The sequence below is a fragment of the Budorcas taxicolor genome, chromosome 9 (assembly GCF_023091745.1).
Source record: "Budorcas taxicolor isolate Tak-1 chromosome 9, Takin1.1, whole genome shotgun sequence".
Lineage (NCBI taxonomy): Eukaryota > Metazoa > Chordata > Mammalia > Artiodactyla > Bovidae > Budorcas > Budorcas taxicolor.
In genome coordinates this window covers 74,636,397-74,652,271 of record NC_068918.1, presented here as the reverse complement: position 1 = coordinate 74,652,271, position 15,875 = coordinate 74,636,397, and the positions used below count along the sequence as shown (strand labels likewise).

The following is a 15,875-nucleotide window of genomic DNA, read 5'->3' as shown; positions in this document are numbered from 1 at the left end:
CATAAAGAAGGCTGAGTGCCAAAGAATGGATGCTTTCAAAATTCTGGTTTGGAGAAGACTCTTGAGAGTCCCTTAGATGGTAAAGAGATCAAACCAATCAATAGCAAAGGAAATCAACTCTGAATATTCACTGGAATGCCTGATGCTGAAGCTGAAGCTCCAATCCATTGGCCACCTGATGTGAAGAGCTGACTCTTTGGAAAAGATCCTGATGCTGAAAAAGATTCAGGGCAGGAGAAGTAGGGAGTAACAGAGAATTAGATGATTGAATGGCATCACCAACTCAATGGACATGAGTTTGAGCAAATGCCAAGAGACAGTGAAGGACACGGAAGCCTGGTTCACTGCAGTCCACTGGGCTGCTAAGAGTCAGACACAAATTAGCTATGGAACAGCAACAACAACAACAACAACTTATTAATTTAGTAATTGGGGTAATTGTTTAACTTCTTTATCTTGCAAATCAACCTTTCAGGTTGTTAATACTGGATATATCATTTATTATTAGTTTAGTACATACCAAACCTTCAATAAATGGTAGATATTTTTATGTATTTACACAAATAAACCATGCTTATTTTCACTTTCTTCAAATAAAAGAACAATATAGGAATTAGAACAAATCTTTGCTTAATTTTTAGAATTTTAATAATTATAACAGGATTTCAAAGAATTATTACCTACTTATTCCAAATCAGGTTTTACATAGGTATAGTTCCATAGATGGGCATCCCTGTTGGCTTAGTGGTAAAGAATCCACACACCAATGCAGGAGACATGGGTTTGATCCCTGGGTTGGGAAGATACCCTGGAGAAAGAAATGGCAACCCACTCTAGTATTCTTACATGGTAAATCCCATTGACAGAAGAGCCTGGAAGACTATAATCCATGGGGACACAAAAGAGTCAAACACAATTTAGAGACTTTGTTTTGGTGTTTTAGTCGCTAATTCATGTCTGACTCTTTTTGTGTCATTTTTTTTTTAACAATAACAAGTTCCATAGATAAAGACTGATATGCAAATAGAGAATTATATTGTGGAGTCTTATGTTAAAGATAATGAGCTTGAAAATAAGGGCCCCCTTTTTGAAATATCATGTAAAACATTTAACACTAAGAGAGAAATAAAAAGGATTCAAATAATTAGAAATATAAAAAAATTTATCATCAGAGATACCTCAGTTTATTTTCCTAAATAAGGTGGCTCTAAACAATGAAATAAATCTCTAAAAGAGAGAACAAACTGAAAAAAAAAAAAAACTAAAACCAAAAGCTAATAAAACAATCACACAATATAACTTAATGAATGAATTCTGTAGTCACATTATCTAGTTTTACATCCCAACTACAACACTTTTTGACAAGTTCTTTACATCTCCATACATTAAAAAGATGGTAATGATAACCCTGTATGCGAGACAGCAAAAAAGACACAGATGTAAAGAACAGACTTTTGGACTCTGTGGGAGAGGGCGAGGGTGGGATCATTTGGAAGAATGGCATTGAAACATGTATACTATCATGTAAGAAACAATCGCTAGTCTAGGTTCGATACAGGATACAGGATGCTTGGGGCTGGTGCACTGGGATGAACCAGAGAGATGATATGGGGAGGGAGGTAGGAGGGGGGTTCAGGGTTGGGAACTCATGTACACCTGTGGTGGATTCAGGTCAATGTATGGCAAAACCAATACAGTATTGTAAAGTAAAAAAATCTAAAAAGAAAGAAAAAAATAATAATAAAATAAAACAAATGATATCAGTACCTATTTTATCAGATTGTTATGACAAATAAGTTTATGTATATAAAGTGCTTACAGGGGCTTCCCAGGTGGAACAGTGGTAAAGAATCCACCTGCCAATGCAGGAGATACAAGGGATGTGTGTTTGATCCTCGGCTCACAGAACACACCCTGGAGAAGGAAATGGCAACCCAGTCCAGTATTTTTGCTGGAAATTTCCATGGACAGAGGAGTCTTGGCAGGCTACAGTCCATGGGGTCACAAAGAGTCGAACATGACTGAGCAACTGAGCATTGAACACATACAAAGTGCTTAGAACAGTGCCTGGCATACAGTGAGTTCTAAACAAATGTTATCACCATTATCATCATCACCATCACCATCATCATCACCATCACAATTAAAATATAATTATAGATATGCTCTGCACAATTTGAGAAGCATCTTGAAGGAGGTAGTTTCAAGAATCAAGAAAGAATGATTCTTTCGTCCGATAATTAACTTGACTATGGTTAGTTAACTTACTTGATAAGAATATTATTCCAATTTGTCCAAAGTCAAAGGTTTGATTTTTACGTGGATATGCTGGCTACATTCCATGACCACAAATTAAGACACTAATTCTAAGCAGTTCTATTCAACAAATTCTCCAGGTTTTTACACGGTGACTGGCAAAAAGGGTATATATTGATTAACCTAAATTCATGAATAACTTTAGAAAAAATGAATCTATAAATACATTATTTTTGAACATAGTTCAGTCATATGTTCTTAATATATTATAAATTCCAGAACTGGAAAAATATTTAAAGATGATCTGGAGCCAAGTCATTAATTTTGTTTTAAATATAAATTTATTTATTTTAATTGGAGGTTGATTACTTTACAATATTGTATTGGTTTTGCCATACATCAACATGAATCCGCCACAGGTATACATGTGTTCCCTATCTTGAACACCCTTCCCTCCTCCCTCCCCGTACCATCCCTCTGGGTCAAGTCATTAATTTTTATAAAGAAAAAAGACAGTCAGAGACAAAAAATGACAAGATCACATGATTACTCTGTGGCTGAGCTAGAACTCTCAGCTCATATTTTGTTTTGCTTTTTGACTACATATATTCATTAAATACAGGATTTTTAAGATCTCTGAGAACTTTCTAAAATTCTATTTGTCATGATGGTTTATTAGTCCATTATAAAGAACTAAGTCCCGGTGACAGAATGTAGACTTTGAAGGCCATTGCAAGGACTTTGTTATGAGAAAAATGAAAAGCCATTTTCAGGCATTGAGCATGTAAGATTAAAAGACGTTACCTGACTTAAATTTTTTTAAAAAAACCCCACAACCCATAGGGATGGTACAGGGAGGGAGGAGGGAGGGGGGTTCAGGATGGGGAACATGTGTATACCTGTGGCAGATTCATGTTGATGTATGGCAAAACCAATACAATATTGTAAAGTAATAACCTCCAATTAAAATAAATTAATTTATATTAAAACAACAACAAACAGAATAGAGGTGGGAAGGGGCAAGGATCAATTAGTAGGTTTTTACAAAAAACCAAGGGAGAGATGATGTTGGCTTGGACTAGGATGGTAACAGAAAGAATGGTATTAAGTCATCAAAGTCTGGATATGTTTTGACTGTAGCACAAACAATATTTCTTTCTGTGTTGGATGTGAAGTGTTGGCAAAGGAACACAAATCTCCATTCAGGAATTTCTATTATTTTTTTCTTAACTAAATGCATTTTGCTGCAGTCTACACCATAGTAGGCTACAGTCCATGGGGTCGCAAAGAGTTGGACATGACTGAGCGACTTCAATTTCCTTCCTCCTGGCTCCCTCTCTTGCTGTCTCCTTCTCTTCTCATCTGCCAGGGACACCTTTCCCAGAGTCCTTCACCAGGCTGAGTCCTAATTTTTCAGGTCTCTTTCCTTCAGAAAGCCTTTCTGGGCCAAGTTCTCCCTCCTGAGTGTCGGTCCCTTGCACCACAAACATCCTGTATTAATTCACTTACCTAGCTTCTCTGACGGAGAAGGCGATGGCACCCCACTCCAGTACTCTTGCCTGGAAAGTCCCATGGACGGAGGAGCCTGGTAGGCTGCAGTCCATGGGGTCGCGAAGAGTTGGACACGACTGAGTGACTTCCCTTTCACTTTTCACTTTCATGCATTGTAGAAGGAAATGGCAACTCACTCCAGTGTTCTTGCCTGGAGAATCCCAGGGATGGGGGAGCCTGGTGGGCTGCTGTCTACGGGGTCACACAGAGTCGGATACGACTGAAGTGACTTAACAGCAGCAACACCATGATTTACTTATTTTCATCTCTATGAAAAGAGGTCCATGGCCATCTACACAATGTCTTCTCTGAAATCAGCAGCATCTAGAATTAGACATGTATTGTGAAAGAAACTAAATAGTGACTCCTGACCTCAGAGGAGTTTATTATTTGGTAAGTTAAAGCCCCTTATATGGGAAGGAGATATATTTGACAGCATTAAAATGTAGCTAGAAGTTGCAACTTGGTGTTAAACTGGAACCCTTCTAGACATGTCTACCAAAACTAGGGAACCAAGCTGATCAAATGTCATTGGCATGAGGAACAGGGGAGTGTTTGAGTTAAAACTCATCATACAGGAATTGGGAGAATCAGGCTTCTGAAGGAAAGGCTAATTAGGTATGCCATAGTGTTACTTCTTGTCTTTATGGCCAGCTCAGCTCCCTTTGGATTCATATCTGGATTCACATGTCTCCCAAGGAAGGGAGAGAGCTATGAACAAAGAATGGAAAAAGGCTGTTTTCCACCAAATTCTCTAACATATGAAAGTAAAAGCCATTTTGATAGACCCTTATGGTATACAGCCCAGAAAATCAAAAAAGCACTGTGTGCCATAGCTTTGACATCTCCAGCATTCCAAGCTTTACTGAGAGTGACTATTGTACAGTACCTGTCCTTAGAAGCACAGGTGCTCATTGTGATTACAGTATCTCTAGGATACATCAGTAGAACCCAGAAGAGGTGAGGCAGAGAAAGAGAGGAGTAAAAGAAGTAGATATCCCAGGCAGGTGACCTCATCAGGAGGAAGCACATGTGAGACTCAAGTACCTATATGGACTCAGTTCCATTATTAGCAGGTAAGCAAGACTCAGAGAGATAAGGGGATGAACTCTATACACTCCAATTACTCAATACAGAATTTAGTAAACATTTCATCACTAGGTAGTCTTTATACCCCCCAAAGCTCACATATTTGCTACATTCTGCTCAAGATCTCCAGAATCCAGGTAGTGAGCTTCTCTTTGGAGATATTAAACAGAATGAATCCAGCAAAATAGACTTTTCTTCTTTTGAATATGGTAAACATGAGAATTTTTTAGAAAAACCAGCACCCTTCATAAAAGCAGTCACTTTAAAAATCAATTAAAAAAATTAAATATCTATATGCCATCTGTCCTGGTGCATATATTAAGAATGTTATTCCATGTAACATTTCAACAATGCTGTTTACGTTCTTTTTCACTCATAAAGGAAGTAACATTCCTTCTTTAAACACTCCTTCTTTAGAGATGCCTTCTTAAATAGCTTCACACAACTGCATCATGTCAAAAAAGCCAAAAAGACACTCTGCGGCAGTGTGCCAATTTCACCCAAATTCAATCATTTTTTTAATCTTGAATTATACTTTGACCTTGACTTCGTAGTTCTTCATGCCTAGAGATCATTTCTTTGTTTCTTTATTCATTTAATTGTGTTTCTGTCCTACCTTCTACTCAAAAGTCTTTAATGGGCTCTCTGTGTCTAGCTCCAGATGATAGTGAGGTTGGTTTTACTAGCATTTCATCACAAGGGCAGGTCAGAAGGAAAAGGTCCTGGGTGAGTGTCCACACCACTGCTGCCCACTTTCCTAGAGAAGGGGGTCAGTGGTTAAGGCACTTTGGCAGGTGAGAAAAGATTGTACTCTAGCCAGAAGAGAAGATGGAGGAGAAAGACAGATCTGGAAAAAAATGAGTGGGACAGAGTCAGAGATCAGTGGAAGCTTTCATTCTGGTACGTTTAGTAGGTTCCTTGGAAAAATTTATCAGTTCCATCATGTATTCATATTAGAAAAAGGCAAATTAAACAAGATACCTGTTAGGTCAAAGATCCTATGAAAAATATGATGATACTTAAAATCTATTCCCACACAAGTACACATGGTATAGAAAGAACACAGACTTAGGAACCCACAACCTGCAATTCCAGAAATCACAGGCTGACAGCATCACTATTTGCCATCCCATTAATTTAAGAGATTATATGACCAAGTACCAGAGGTTGGCTGCATGTCCACACCTGCATTCAGCTAGTCTTTTACATTTCAGACCTGAATATATATTTCCATCTTCACTACTACCCTTCATCCACCAAGACCTCATTAAGACATCTATGCTTAGGAATATAAGACAAAAGCATTCGTGTGGTTTGGGGAGGGGGAGAGGTAGAAGCCCAGAAGCAAATGAAAAGAACAATTCACTAGGACAAAACATTCTAGCAACAATTTCCCGCTTTTTTCTGAAACAATCTCATCATCTTGTCATCCACTGCTCTGCTCTTCTTTATCCTGAAAATGGCAATAGCCCCACTCTCAGTGAGATTCAGGACCAAAGTACGTCTCACTGTTTTGGAGTCAGGGAGTTCAGTTTAATGAGAGCAAGTACATGTGTGGCAAAGTGTGTGTGAGAGAGAGAGAGAGAAAGAAAGGGAGAAAGAGACAGAAATTTACCTTCCGATGAGTGAGAACTCGCCCACGACGCCAAGGCGCCGCATGGCGCTCAGGAGGCCCCGGACAGTCATCCCTTCGCAGAAGCACACCACCACTCTGGCCTTGGGAAGCCGTTCTCGGAGCTTGCGCAGGAGTCGGTCAAAGCTCTTCTCCCCAGCATTGCTGTAGATTTTGTCTGAGTGGGCGATGCAGAGGCCTTCCTGGGCGGCCAGCTCTTTGAAAGCATCCATTCCGCTCTCCCCATAATTCCCTGTCCAGAAACAATCAGCAGATGTTCAAGACAACCTGACAAGGACAGCACTCACAAGCTAGAACAAAGACTAATTAGTCCCAGAGAACAGAGAGAACAGACTTGCCAAGTAATTTGAAAATATAGCTGGGACTGAAGGAAGATCTGGATGGAGTAAATAAAATAATCAAATGTAATCAAACTATCAACCCTGGGATTTCTTTGGAAGGAATGATGCTAAAGCTGAAGCTCCAGTACTTTGGACACCTCATGAGAAGAGTTGACTCATTGGAAAAGACTCTGATGCTGGGAGAGATTGGGGGCAGGAGGAGAAGGGGACCACCCAGAATGAGATGGCTGGATAGCATCATGGACTCGAAGGACAGTGAGTCTGAGTGAACTCCGGGAGATGGTAATTGACAGGGAGGCCTGGCCTGCTGAGATTCATGGGGTCACAAAGAGTCAGACAAGACTGAGTGACTGAACTGAACTGAACTGAACTGAATCAATCAACTCTGAAAGAAATAGAAAATTAGTAACTTGGGTGTCCACAGTGAAAATGGTTTTGAGACATAAAAGATGCTGTCCTGTTTTACAGCCATCATCACTAGTGGCTGTCCCAGATTTTAGCAATATGGGAGAGGTCAGCACGTAGGGATAGGTCAGCGGGCACAATGAGACTTGTTCAGTTGAGGACTTGCTTCATCTGGCTGCCAGGTTAAGAGCAGACATTCAAGCTGATAGCAAGTCCTGCCACATTTCCATGAAGAGTGAGTAAATCAAGCAAATGGAGCACCTGGCCAGGCTGGAATACACAGATAAAAACTTGCTACAGGGCTCAATCAAAGCTGCTACAGGGATCAATCATAAAATTCTTTCACTTTATCAACATCCTCTGATAAAGAGAAAGAATTACAGGAGATTTGGTCTTATGCTTCGATTTCAATATTATTATCATAAAATATACTTTAAAAGTAAGAAATAGAAATCAGTGAAATAAAACAAGTATCAGGACTTCTTCCTGGTGGTCCAGTGGTTAAGGATCTGCCTGCCAGTGCAGGGGACACAGGCTTGATCCCTGATTTCAGAAGATTCCACATGCCCTGGACAACTAAGCTCCTGCACCACAACTACTGAAGCCCACAAGCCTAGAGCTCGTGCTTCACAAAAGAAGCTACTGCAATGAGAAGCCCGGGCACTGCAACTAGAGTGTAGCCCATGCTCGTCATAACTAGAGAAAGCCTGTGCACGACAGTGAAGACCTAGTGCAGAAATAAATAAATAAATAAAATGCCACAAAAGACAAGTATCACATCATGTCAGTTCCCCGTCTCTATTTCATGGATGAATTTAGCCACCCCTCCCCTCCTCTGCACCTCCACTCCTGTCTCCAAGTTTAGAGATTTTGATACCCATGTAAATGACCCAATATCATATCCTCACATTTTCTCAACCTCCTCTATCCAGTGATATTTCCTGTAACTCAGCTACTTTCATGTTCACACATTTAACCTTGTATTCACAAACATTTCTAACATCTCTGACTGTGGATATCAAGCATCCCAGTCTCTGTTTGGGTCCTCATCATCAGAGCACACATATTTTACCATTCCATCTCCAGCAATTTTTTCAACCTCACATTTTATTTTGTACTCAGCTCAAAGTAACCTGCCAGTTAATACTGATCATATCCCTTGATTTTTTTTAATTTTTGTACATGACCTGAAATTTTTTCTTATTTAATTTTCTCTTCCCTCTAGTTCCATGAGAACATCTTGTTCTGAATAAGCCATAATTCATTTATTCAATGATGTAGTCTCAGCATTTAGAATAATTCTAGACACTAAATGCACAGTAAAACAACACTTATTGTAACAACCCAGTAGAGGAAAAGGCAAAAATTATAAATAAGCAATCTAAACAAAATAGGTAAAAGTGGGTAATAGTATATGAAAAAGATCACTGAATCTCAGTAATTATGAAGATAGTACAGTTAAAACAAGATGCTTTTTTTCATGATACTATTTATTTATCAGATTGCCAGAATTTCAAAAATTCATGATATTCATTATTGGCAAGGCACAAATACAGTCACTTTTGGTAAGAGTAGTTCAAATTTTAGTGGACAGTTTGTCATTAGCTTTCAAATTTTTTCAAGGTAAATATCACATATCACATTTATTGCATAAAATATAGCAAGAGTTAAGTAAAAGAACTTTAAAACAATGATACTATCCATTAAGAACTTACTATTGAAATCTCTATATCTATAAAATTTTCATGGACAATGTTGAAATCTAATAAGATTATCCTGTCTTTTTAAAAAGAAAATGTTCTTGTTTCCTATTCCATAATACTAAATTACCAAATTAAAGTTTTTGCCTCTTCTTTTAATGACCTTCAGTGGCCTCATACAGTCCAGTGAAGCCCAAATGAAAGATTGAACACATGACAAAATCCTCAGCTCTCTGGACTTTGAAAGCATATCATGGCTTAGACAACAGGCACTGACTGATAATAAGGGGGAAGACTGCAGCTGGCAAGTGAATGGCTCATCTGTCTGCAGCAGAGGGTGTGAGGAAGGAAGTCAGATGCCGCTTACTCACAATAAATGTAGGTTCAGAAATCTACGAGGTACGTAAACATCACCAGCCAACTCTTTCAGCCAAAGGCACTAAAAAGGCATCATAAGATGGTGTTACAAGGGAAGCAACTCAACTGCTAGGGTCTATCTTTGGACTCCAATCACAGAAAATGGTTTTACTCTTTTATCAAAACACAAGCAGACTAAATAAGCAATAACATTCTATGCATTCAAATAAGAAAATTCTTGGTTTTCAGTCTAGTAAAGGCTTTAGACGTACTCTATCCAAACCCTTCAGGCTACAGCAAGGAAATTAGGCCAAGTAAAATGGCTCACCAATAGGCATGAAGCTTGTGTTAGAATTGCAACAGTCTACCTTATTTCTAAGTTACTACTTGTTTCTCTTTTATTTTTTTGACATTTTGAAAGAATTCTCATTGACCAACTTAATAGCAACAAGCAATTAAACATGTATGTTTTTATAATTTTTTTTAAAAATGTTGGCATAGTTTAATTGTTTCTATGACATACTTGTTTCAATTTCTTTACTCATATTTTCTTTTTTGGAGGGTAGTTATTCATTATACCAATTGATTGAGAGCTGAATATGATGTGATAGATCATATTTAAACTGCTCATTTCTCTTATGAAGGCTGGGACTCCAAACTAGATATCTCTATACCGCTGCTACTGCTAGGTTGCTTCAGTCATGTCTGACTCTGTGCAACCCCATAGATGGCAGCCTACCAGGCTCCTCCGTCACTGGGATTCTCCAGGCAAGAATGCTGGAGGGGGTTGCCATATCCTTGCCCAATGCATGAAAGTGAAAAGTGAAAGTGAAGTTGCTCAGTTGTGTCTGACTCTTCACAACCCCATGGACTGCAGCCTACCAGGCTCCTCTGTCCATGGGAATTTCCAGGTAAGAGTACTGAGTGGGTTACCATTGCCTTCTCCAATATTTTATGAGGGTAATTCTAATATAAGAACAAGAATAATAACTTGCACCTTATAAATCTTTATATTTTAACTATCACATTCATAAATATTACCTCATGTGTACTTGTTACATTGATGATAGTACTAGATACAAATACTATACAAAAGAGGAAGAAAATCACCTCCAGGAAACTTAAAATCACATTGCAGTACTTTATTTAGTAGAAATGACATGACAAACTTGAATGTAAATATTTATTAGAGATGCTGTAGGTTAGGAATCAGGAAAAGCTGCCTAAAGAAAGTGCCTCTTGTTGGCAAGGGTATGGAGAAAAAGGAATCCTTGGACATTGTTTGCTCATGCATACTAAGTCGCTTCAGTCCTGTCTGGCTCTGCGATCATATGGGGCTGTAGCCTGCCAGGCTCCTCTGTCCATGGGGATTCTCCAGGAAAGAACACTGGAGTGGTTGCCATGCCCTTCTCCATGGGATCTTCCTGATCCAGGGATCGAACCTGGGTCTCCTGCATTGCACACAAACTTTTTACCATTGGAGTCACCATTGTTGGAAGGGGTGTAAATTGGTACAGCCATTATGGAAAGCAATATGAAGTTCCCATAATTTTAAAATGAAACTACTGTATGATCCAGAAATCACTCCGAAAGTGAAAGTTTGCTCAGTGGTGTCCAACTCTTTGCAACCCCATGGATTATAGCCTGCCAGGCTCCTCTGTCCATGGAATTCTCCAGGCCAGAATACTGGAGTGGGTAGCCATTCCCTTCTCCAGGGGATCTTGCCAACCCAGGGATCAAACACAGGTATCCCACATTGCAGGCGGATTATTTACCATCTGAGCCACCAGGGAACTAATCCCTCTACTAGGGGTATAAACAAAGAAAATGAAATAAATATCACAAATAGCCAAGATTATGGAAATAGCCTAAGTGTCCATTGATGGGTGAATGAATGGATTAAAAAAAAAGTAATAATATGTTACATACACATGGAGTAGAATATTATTCATAGAACATTAGCCATAAAAATGGAATATTAGCCACAAAATGGAATATTTGTCATTAAAAAATGAAGATAAGGCCATTATAGTCAAAGTTGTGATTTTTCCAGTAGTCATGTATGAATGTGAGAGTTGGACCATAAAGAAGGCTGAACACTAAACAATTGATGCTTTCAAACTATGGTGCTAGAAAAGACACCTGAGAGTTCCTTTGACTGCAAGGAGATCAAACCAGTCAATCCTAAAGGAAATCAACCTTGAATATATTTTGGATGGACTGATGCTGAAGCTGAAGTTCTAATCCTTTGGCCACCTGATACAAAGATCGAACTCATGGGAAAAGATCCTGATGCTGGGAAAGATTGAGGGAAGGAGAAGGGAGTGATGGCTGGATGTTTGGACGGCATCACAGACTCAATGGACATGAGTTTGCACATACTCTGGGAGATAGTAAAGGACAGGGAGGACTGGCAAGCTGTGGTTCATGGGGTCACAAAGATTTGGACACAACTTAGTGACTGAACAACAACAAAGGCCACCATTTTCAATAACATTGGTGAACTTAGAGGACATTATGTTAAGTGAAATAAGCCAGACATAAAAAGACAAATACTGTATGATCTCTCCTATATGTGAAATCTAAAAAAGTCAAGCTCATAGAGCAAGAGTAGAACAGTGGTTACCAGAAGTAAGGGAATGGAGAAACTGGAGAGATGTTGGTCAAGAATGGAAAATTTCAGTTATGAATAAGTTCTGAGGATCTAATATACAGCATGGTGACTATACAGTTAGTTACATATATATAATAATAATAATAATCTATAGCTAATAATATGTATTGTATACTTCAAATGTGCTGAGAGTTTCTTAAATGTTCTTAGAAAAAACAAGAGATGTAACTATGTGAGGTAATGGAAGTGGGAATCAACTTGGCTGTAGTAATTATTTCACAAAGTATATGTATATCAAACTACCACATTGCACACCTTAAACGTAAGCTATTTTGTTTGTCAATTATACCTCAAAAATCTGGGGGGAAAGAACATGCTTTTATTCTGGATCTTAAAATAGAAACAAATTTTTCCACAGATAGAAAGAAAACTAAAAGACATGTACTCTTAGCCTGCCTCCCAGGTCACGGTCAAATGATGCCAGCCTGGAAATAAATTACTTAGCACAGAACCTGCCTTCTGTCTCCCTTCCCTTTCCACCTGACCACTCAGATCTCCTTTTGCCTTTCCTGGTAGTGAGAATTTTTTTTTTTTTTTACTTTATTTTACTTTACAGTACTGTATTGGTTTTGCCATACACCAGCATGAATCCGCCACGAGTGTACACGTGTTCCCAATCCTTCTGTGAGGCTCAGAAGGAGTTTTGAATGTACAAAGAATTAACATAATAAAACTCTTCAAAGTGCTATATAAGTTTTAATACAAAAGAATCCCAAAAGAAATCAGTCCTGAATATTCATTGGAAGGACTGATGCAGAAGCTGAAGCTCCAATACTTTGGCCACCTGATGTGAAGAACTGACTCATTGGAAAAGACCCTGATGCTGGGAAAGATTGAGGGCTGGAAGAGAAGGGGACAACAGAGGATGAGATGGTTGGATGGCATCACCAACTCGAGGGACATGAGTTTGAGCAAGCTCCAGGAGTTGGTGATGGACAAGGAGGCCTGGCATGCTGCAGTCCATGGGGTTGCAAAGAGTTGGACATGACTGACTGAGTGACTGAACTGAATTGAAGTGTTAATACTCAGGTCTGGTAAGGAGCTACATATTTTCATTCAAATAGTTTATTGAGATCTCAACTTGAAAAAAATCCCTAGGCTCTGCACTTTGAAGAGTTGCCCAGAATTATTGGGCATTGGCTTTCCCTTCAATTTGATGACTATTTGCTATGTGTCCGGCACTGTGCTAAATACCTAAGCATTTTATGTTTTCATCAGAAGCACTCCGTATAAAAGTTATAGCGCAGATGGGAATGTGGAAGCTCTAAGTTATATACTTTGCCTAAGATCAAACAGTGAAGGTAGGATTCGACATCTAACACAGAAGCTCTCACTCATAACCACCATTTTATACTGCCTCCTACACAGACTTATCATACAGCTATGAAGTCATGCCACAAGCACGCAAAATACAGCAACAGACCAAGCTGAACATGCTACATGTGATATGTAGAATACCACAATTCTAAATTTCTGAATGAGAAAGCAGAGATGATCAGAGAATACCTCTTGGGAAAAGCAGGAATGAAACTGAGTTCTTGAAGAATGTAAGCAAGGGACTGGCTTTCAGGGTAAGTGAAAGTGAATGAGAATCCACAAAAGGTACTTTTAGAGACAATGAGTAGAGAAGTTTCATTGGAACAGAAGGTTCTTGGTTTATAGAATGACACTCTGTACAGCAGATCTCAAGTAAAGCATCTGGCATACCACTACCAGAGTGCAACATGGAAATGTGCTATATGTTGCTGTGTTGTAGCAGATTTTATAATAGACTTTATCACTGTTATGATGTTGCCCAAATCCTAGAGAGTAAGAGAGAGAAGGAAGAATGGCATCTGACAAAGCCCATAAAATATAAAGTTGAAATATATTGAAGCATTTTTATTCTACGTTAGTTATATGACAAAAAGATTTACAGAGTATTCTGCAAATATTCTGTAAGAATATTCTGTAAATTTGCAGAGTATCAAGATATTCTGCAAAACAAGCCTTTAAATAGAACATATGGGGGATTAATGAGAGAGAACATGGGGTTTGCAAATAAATCTCTATAGTTTGAATAACAAAAGTATCTAAACATAATAGATGTGGACATATTATACAAGGGCAAAGTTAATAAAAGTACTGAAAATAGGGGTAAAAACTAGAACTATCTCAAAAGCATAAAAAACAATGACAACACCTCAATTTTTTAAGCTATAGGGATTTTTTTAAGAAGTTAGGTATGATTGGTGTCCTACAGTCCATGGGATCACAAAGAGTTGGACATGACTTCGTGACTGAACAAAAACAGGTATGATTATTATCAGATCACATTGACAGGCATTAGTTCACAAAAGATTGATTTGTAGTGATTTGGTAGGTAAGTTTCACTAACAAGCTATGAAATAAAGTTGTCTTGGGTTTCATAATTATTGAACTATCATTATGGGAAAAAGTAGGCTCTTAAGACTGGTCTTTATATTAATTGTTTTTTCTTCAACTCTTAAAATATTGAGGATATATTTAAGAAGCAATCTGAATTCTTTTTGGTGGCTATAATAACATTTCAGTATTTATTTTGAATGAAGTCCAATTCCTGTTACTGCATCTTCATAAATGACCTTGGTCAAACAACAGCATTCAAAATATCTCATCCTTACACACATACAACTCAGTTATATGAGGGGAAATATTTATACAGAGAAACTATGTAGATATTTCTTCACTTTCCTTAAAGAAGGAATGGTATTACTTTCCAAGATTCGCTAGTCTTATGCGCTAGACTCCCTTAGTCTCTGTCTTAATTCATGCTTACATTCCTCCCTTGATATTCTGTGGTAGTCTTAGAATGTTGTGTTATGTTATGTTGTTGCTTAGTCCTCAGAGCTATTATTGTGTTGCTGTTTATTTTAACTCATGTCTGACTCTGCAACCCCATGGACTACAGCCTACCATGCTCCTCTGTCCATAGGATTTCCCAGGCAAGAATACTGGAGAAGGTTGTCATTTCCTTTTCCAGGGGATGTTCCCGAACCAGGTATCAAACCCTGTCTCCTGCATTAGCAGATGGATTCTCTATCACTGAGAAGCCCAGGAAGCCCCTGGTTGATGATAACATCCCTTAGGTTATGGGCCAGTCCCTATCCAAGGTCCTGAAAACTTGTTATTTTGCCTCCTGCCGGAAGGGATTGGGGACAGGAGGAGAAGGGGACGACAGAGGATAAGATGGCTGGATGGCATCACTGACTCGATGGACATGAGTTTGAGTGAACTCTGGGAGTTGGTGATGGACAGGGAGGCCTGGTGTGCTGCAGTTCATGGGGTCGCAAAGAGTTAGACACGACTGACTGACTGACTGAACTGAACTGTGACATCTTGGACAAATAAGAAAATATCCCATTTTTAAAAGAACTATGGTGATGAAAATTGATTTCACAGCACCTTCAAGAAACCTACTGCCAATATCCAATAATCATTACTATCAGGAAAATTTTCTTTGTGATCTAAATCCTGTACAACAAAATCTAAATTTATATCACCTTCACTCTCAGAGGAGACAGATATTAGCTTGTTTGAATTCTTTCTCTTCTTTTTTTAAAAAGTCTTTCTGGAAGCCACAATTCAGCTTTCTCTCCTCCCAAAGAAACAACCCCTATTCTTTTAACTTTTCCCGGCAAACTTTTAATTTATTTGGTTCTCCCACTTAACATGTAGAAAGTGTTATATTTTCCTGCTCCATTCACACCCCTGCAGTCAGCATTATGGGTCTGGTCAGTCAGAGGTGAATGAGTCATCACCTGCCTTAGAAGTACACAAGGGAATTTATATGCTAGGTCAGTGGAAGATATGCCTGAGACAAGGCAATCCAAGCAAACAGAAGAGAATCA

At 38.6% G+C, this 15,875-nt stretch overlaps 1 protein-coding gene across 1 annotated transcript in view; it reads right to left on the bottom strand.

The window, feature by feature from the left end:
* Positions 1 to 15,875, bottom strand: part of GRM1 (glutamate metabotropic receptor 1) — a 432,533-nt gene that overhangs the window by 276,791 nt on the left and 139,867 nt on the right. The window contains exon 2 of the mRNA XM_052645871.1: positions 6,512 to 6,761. Within this exon, the coding sequence (XP_052501831.1) occupies positions 6,512 to 6,761 (250 nt within the window). The remainder of the gene's footprint in view (positions 1 to 6,511; positions 6,762 to 15,875) is intronic.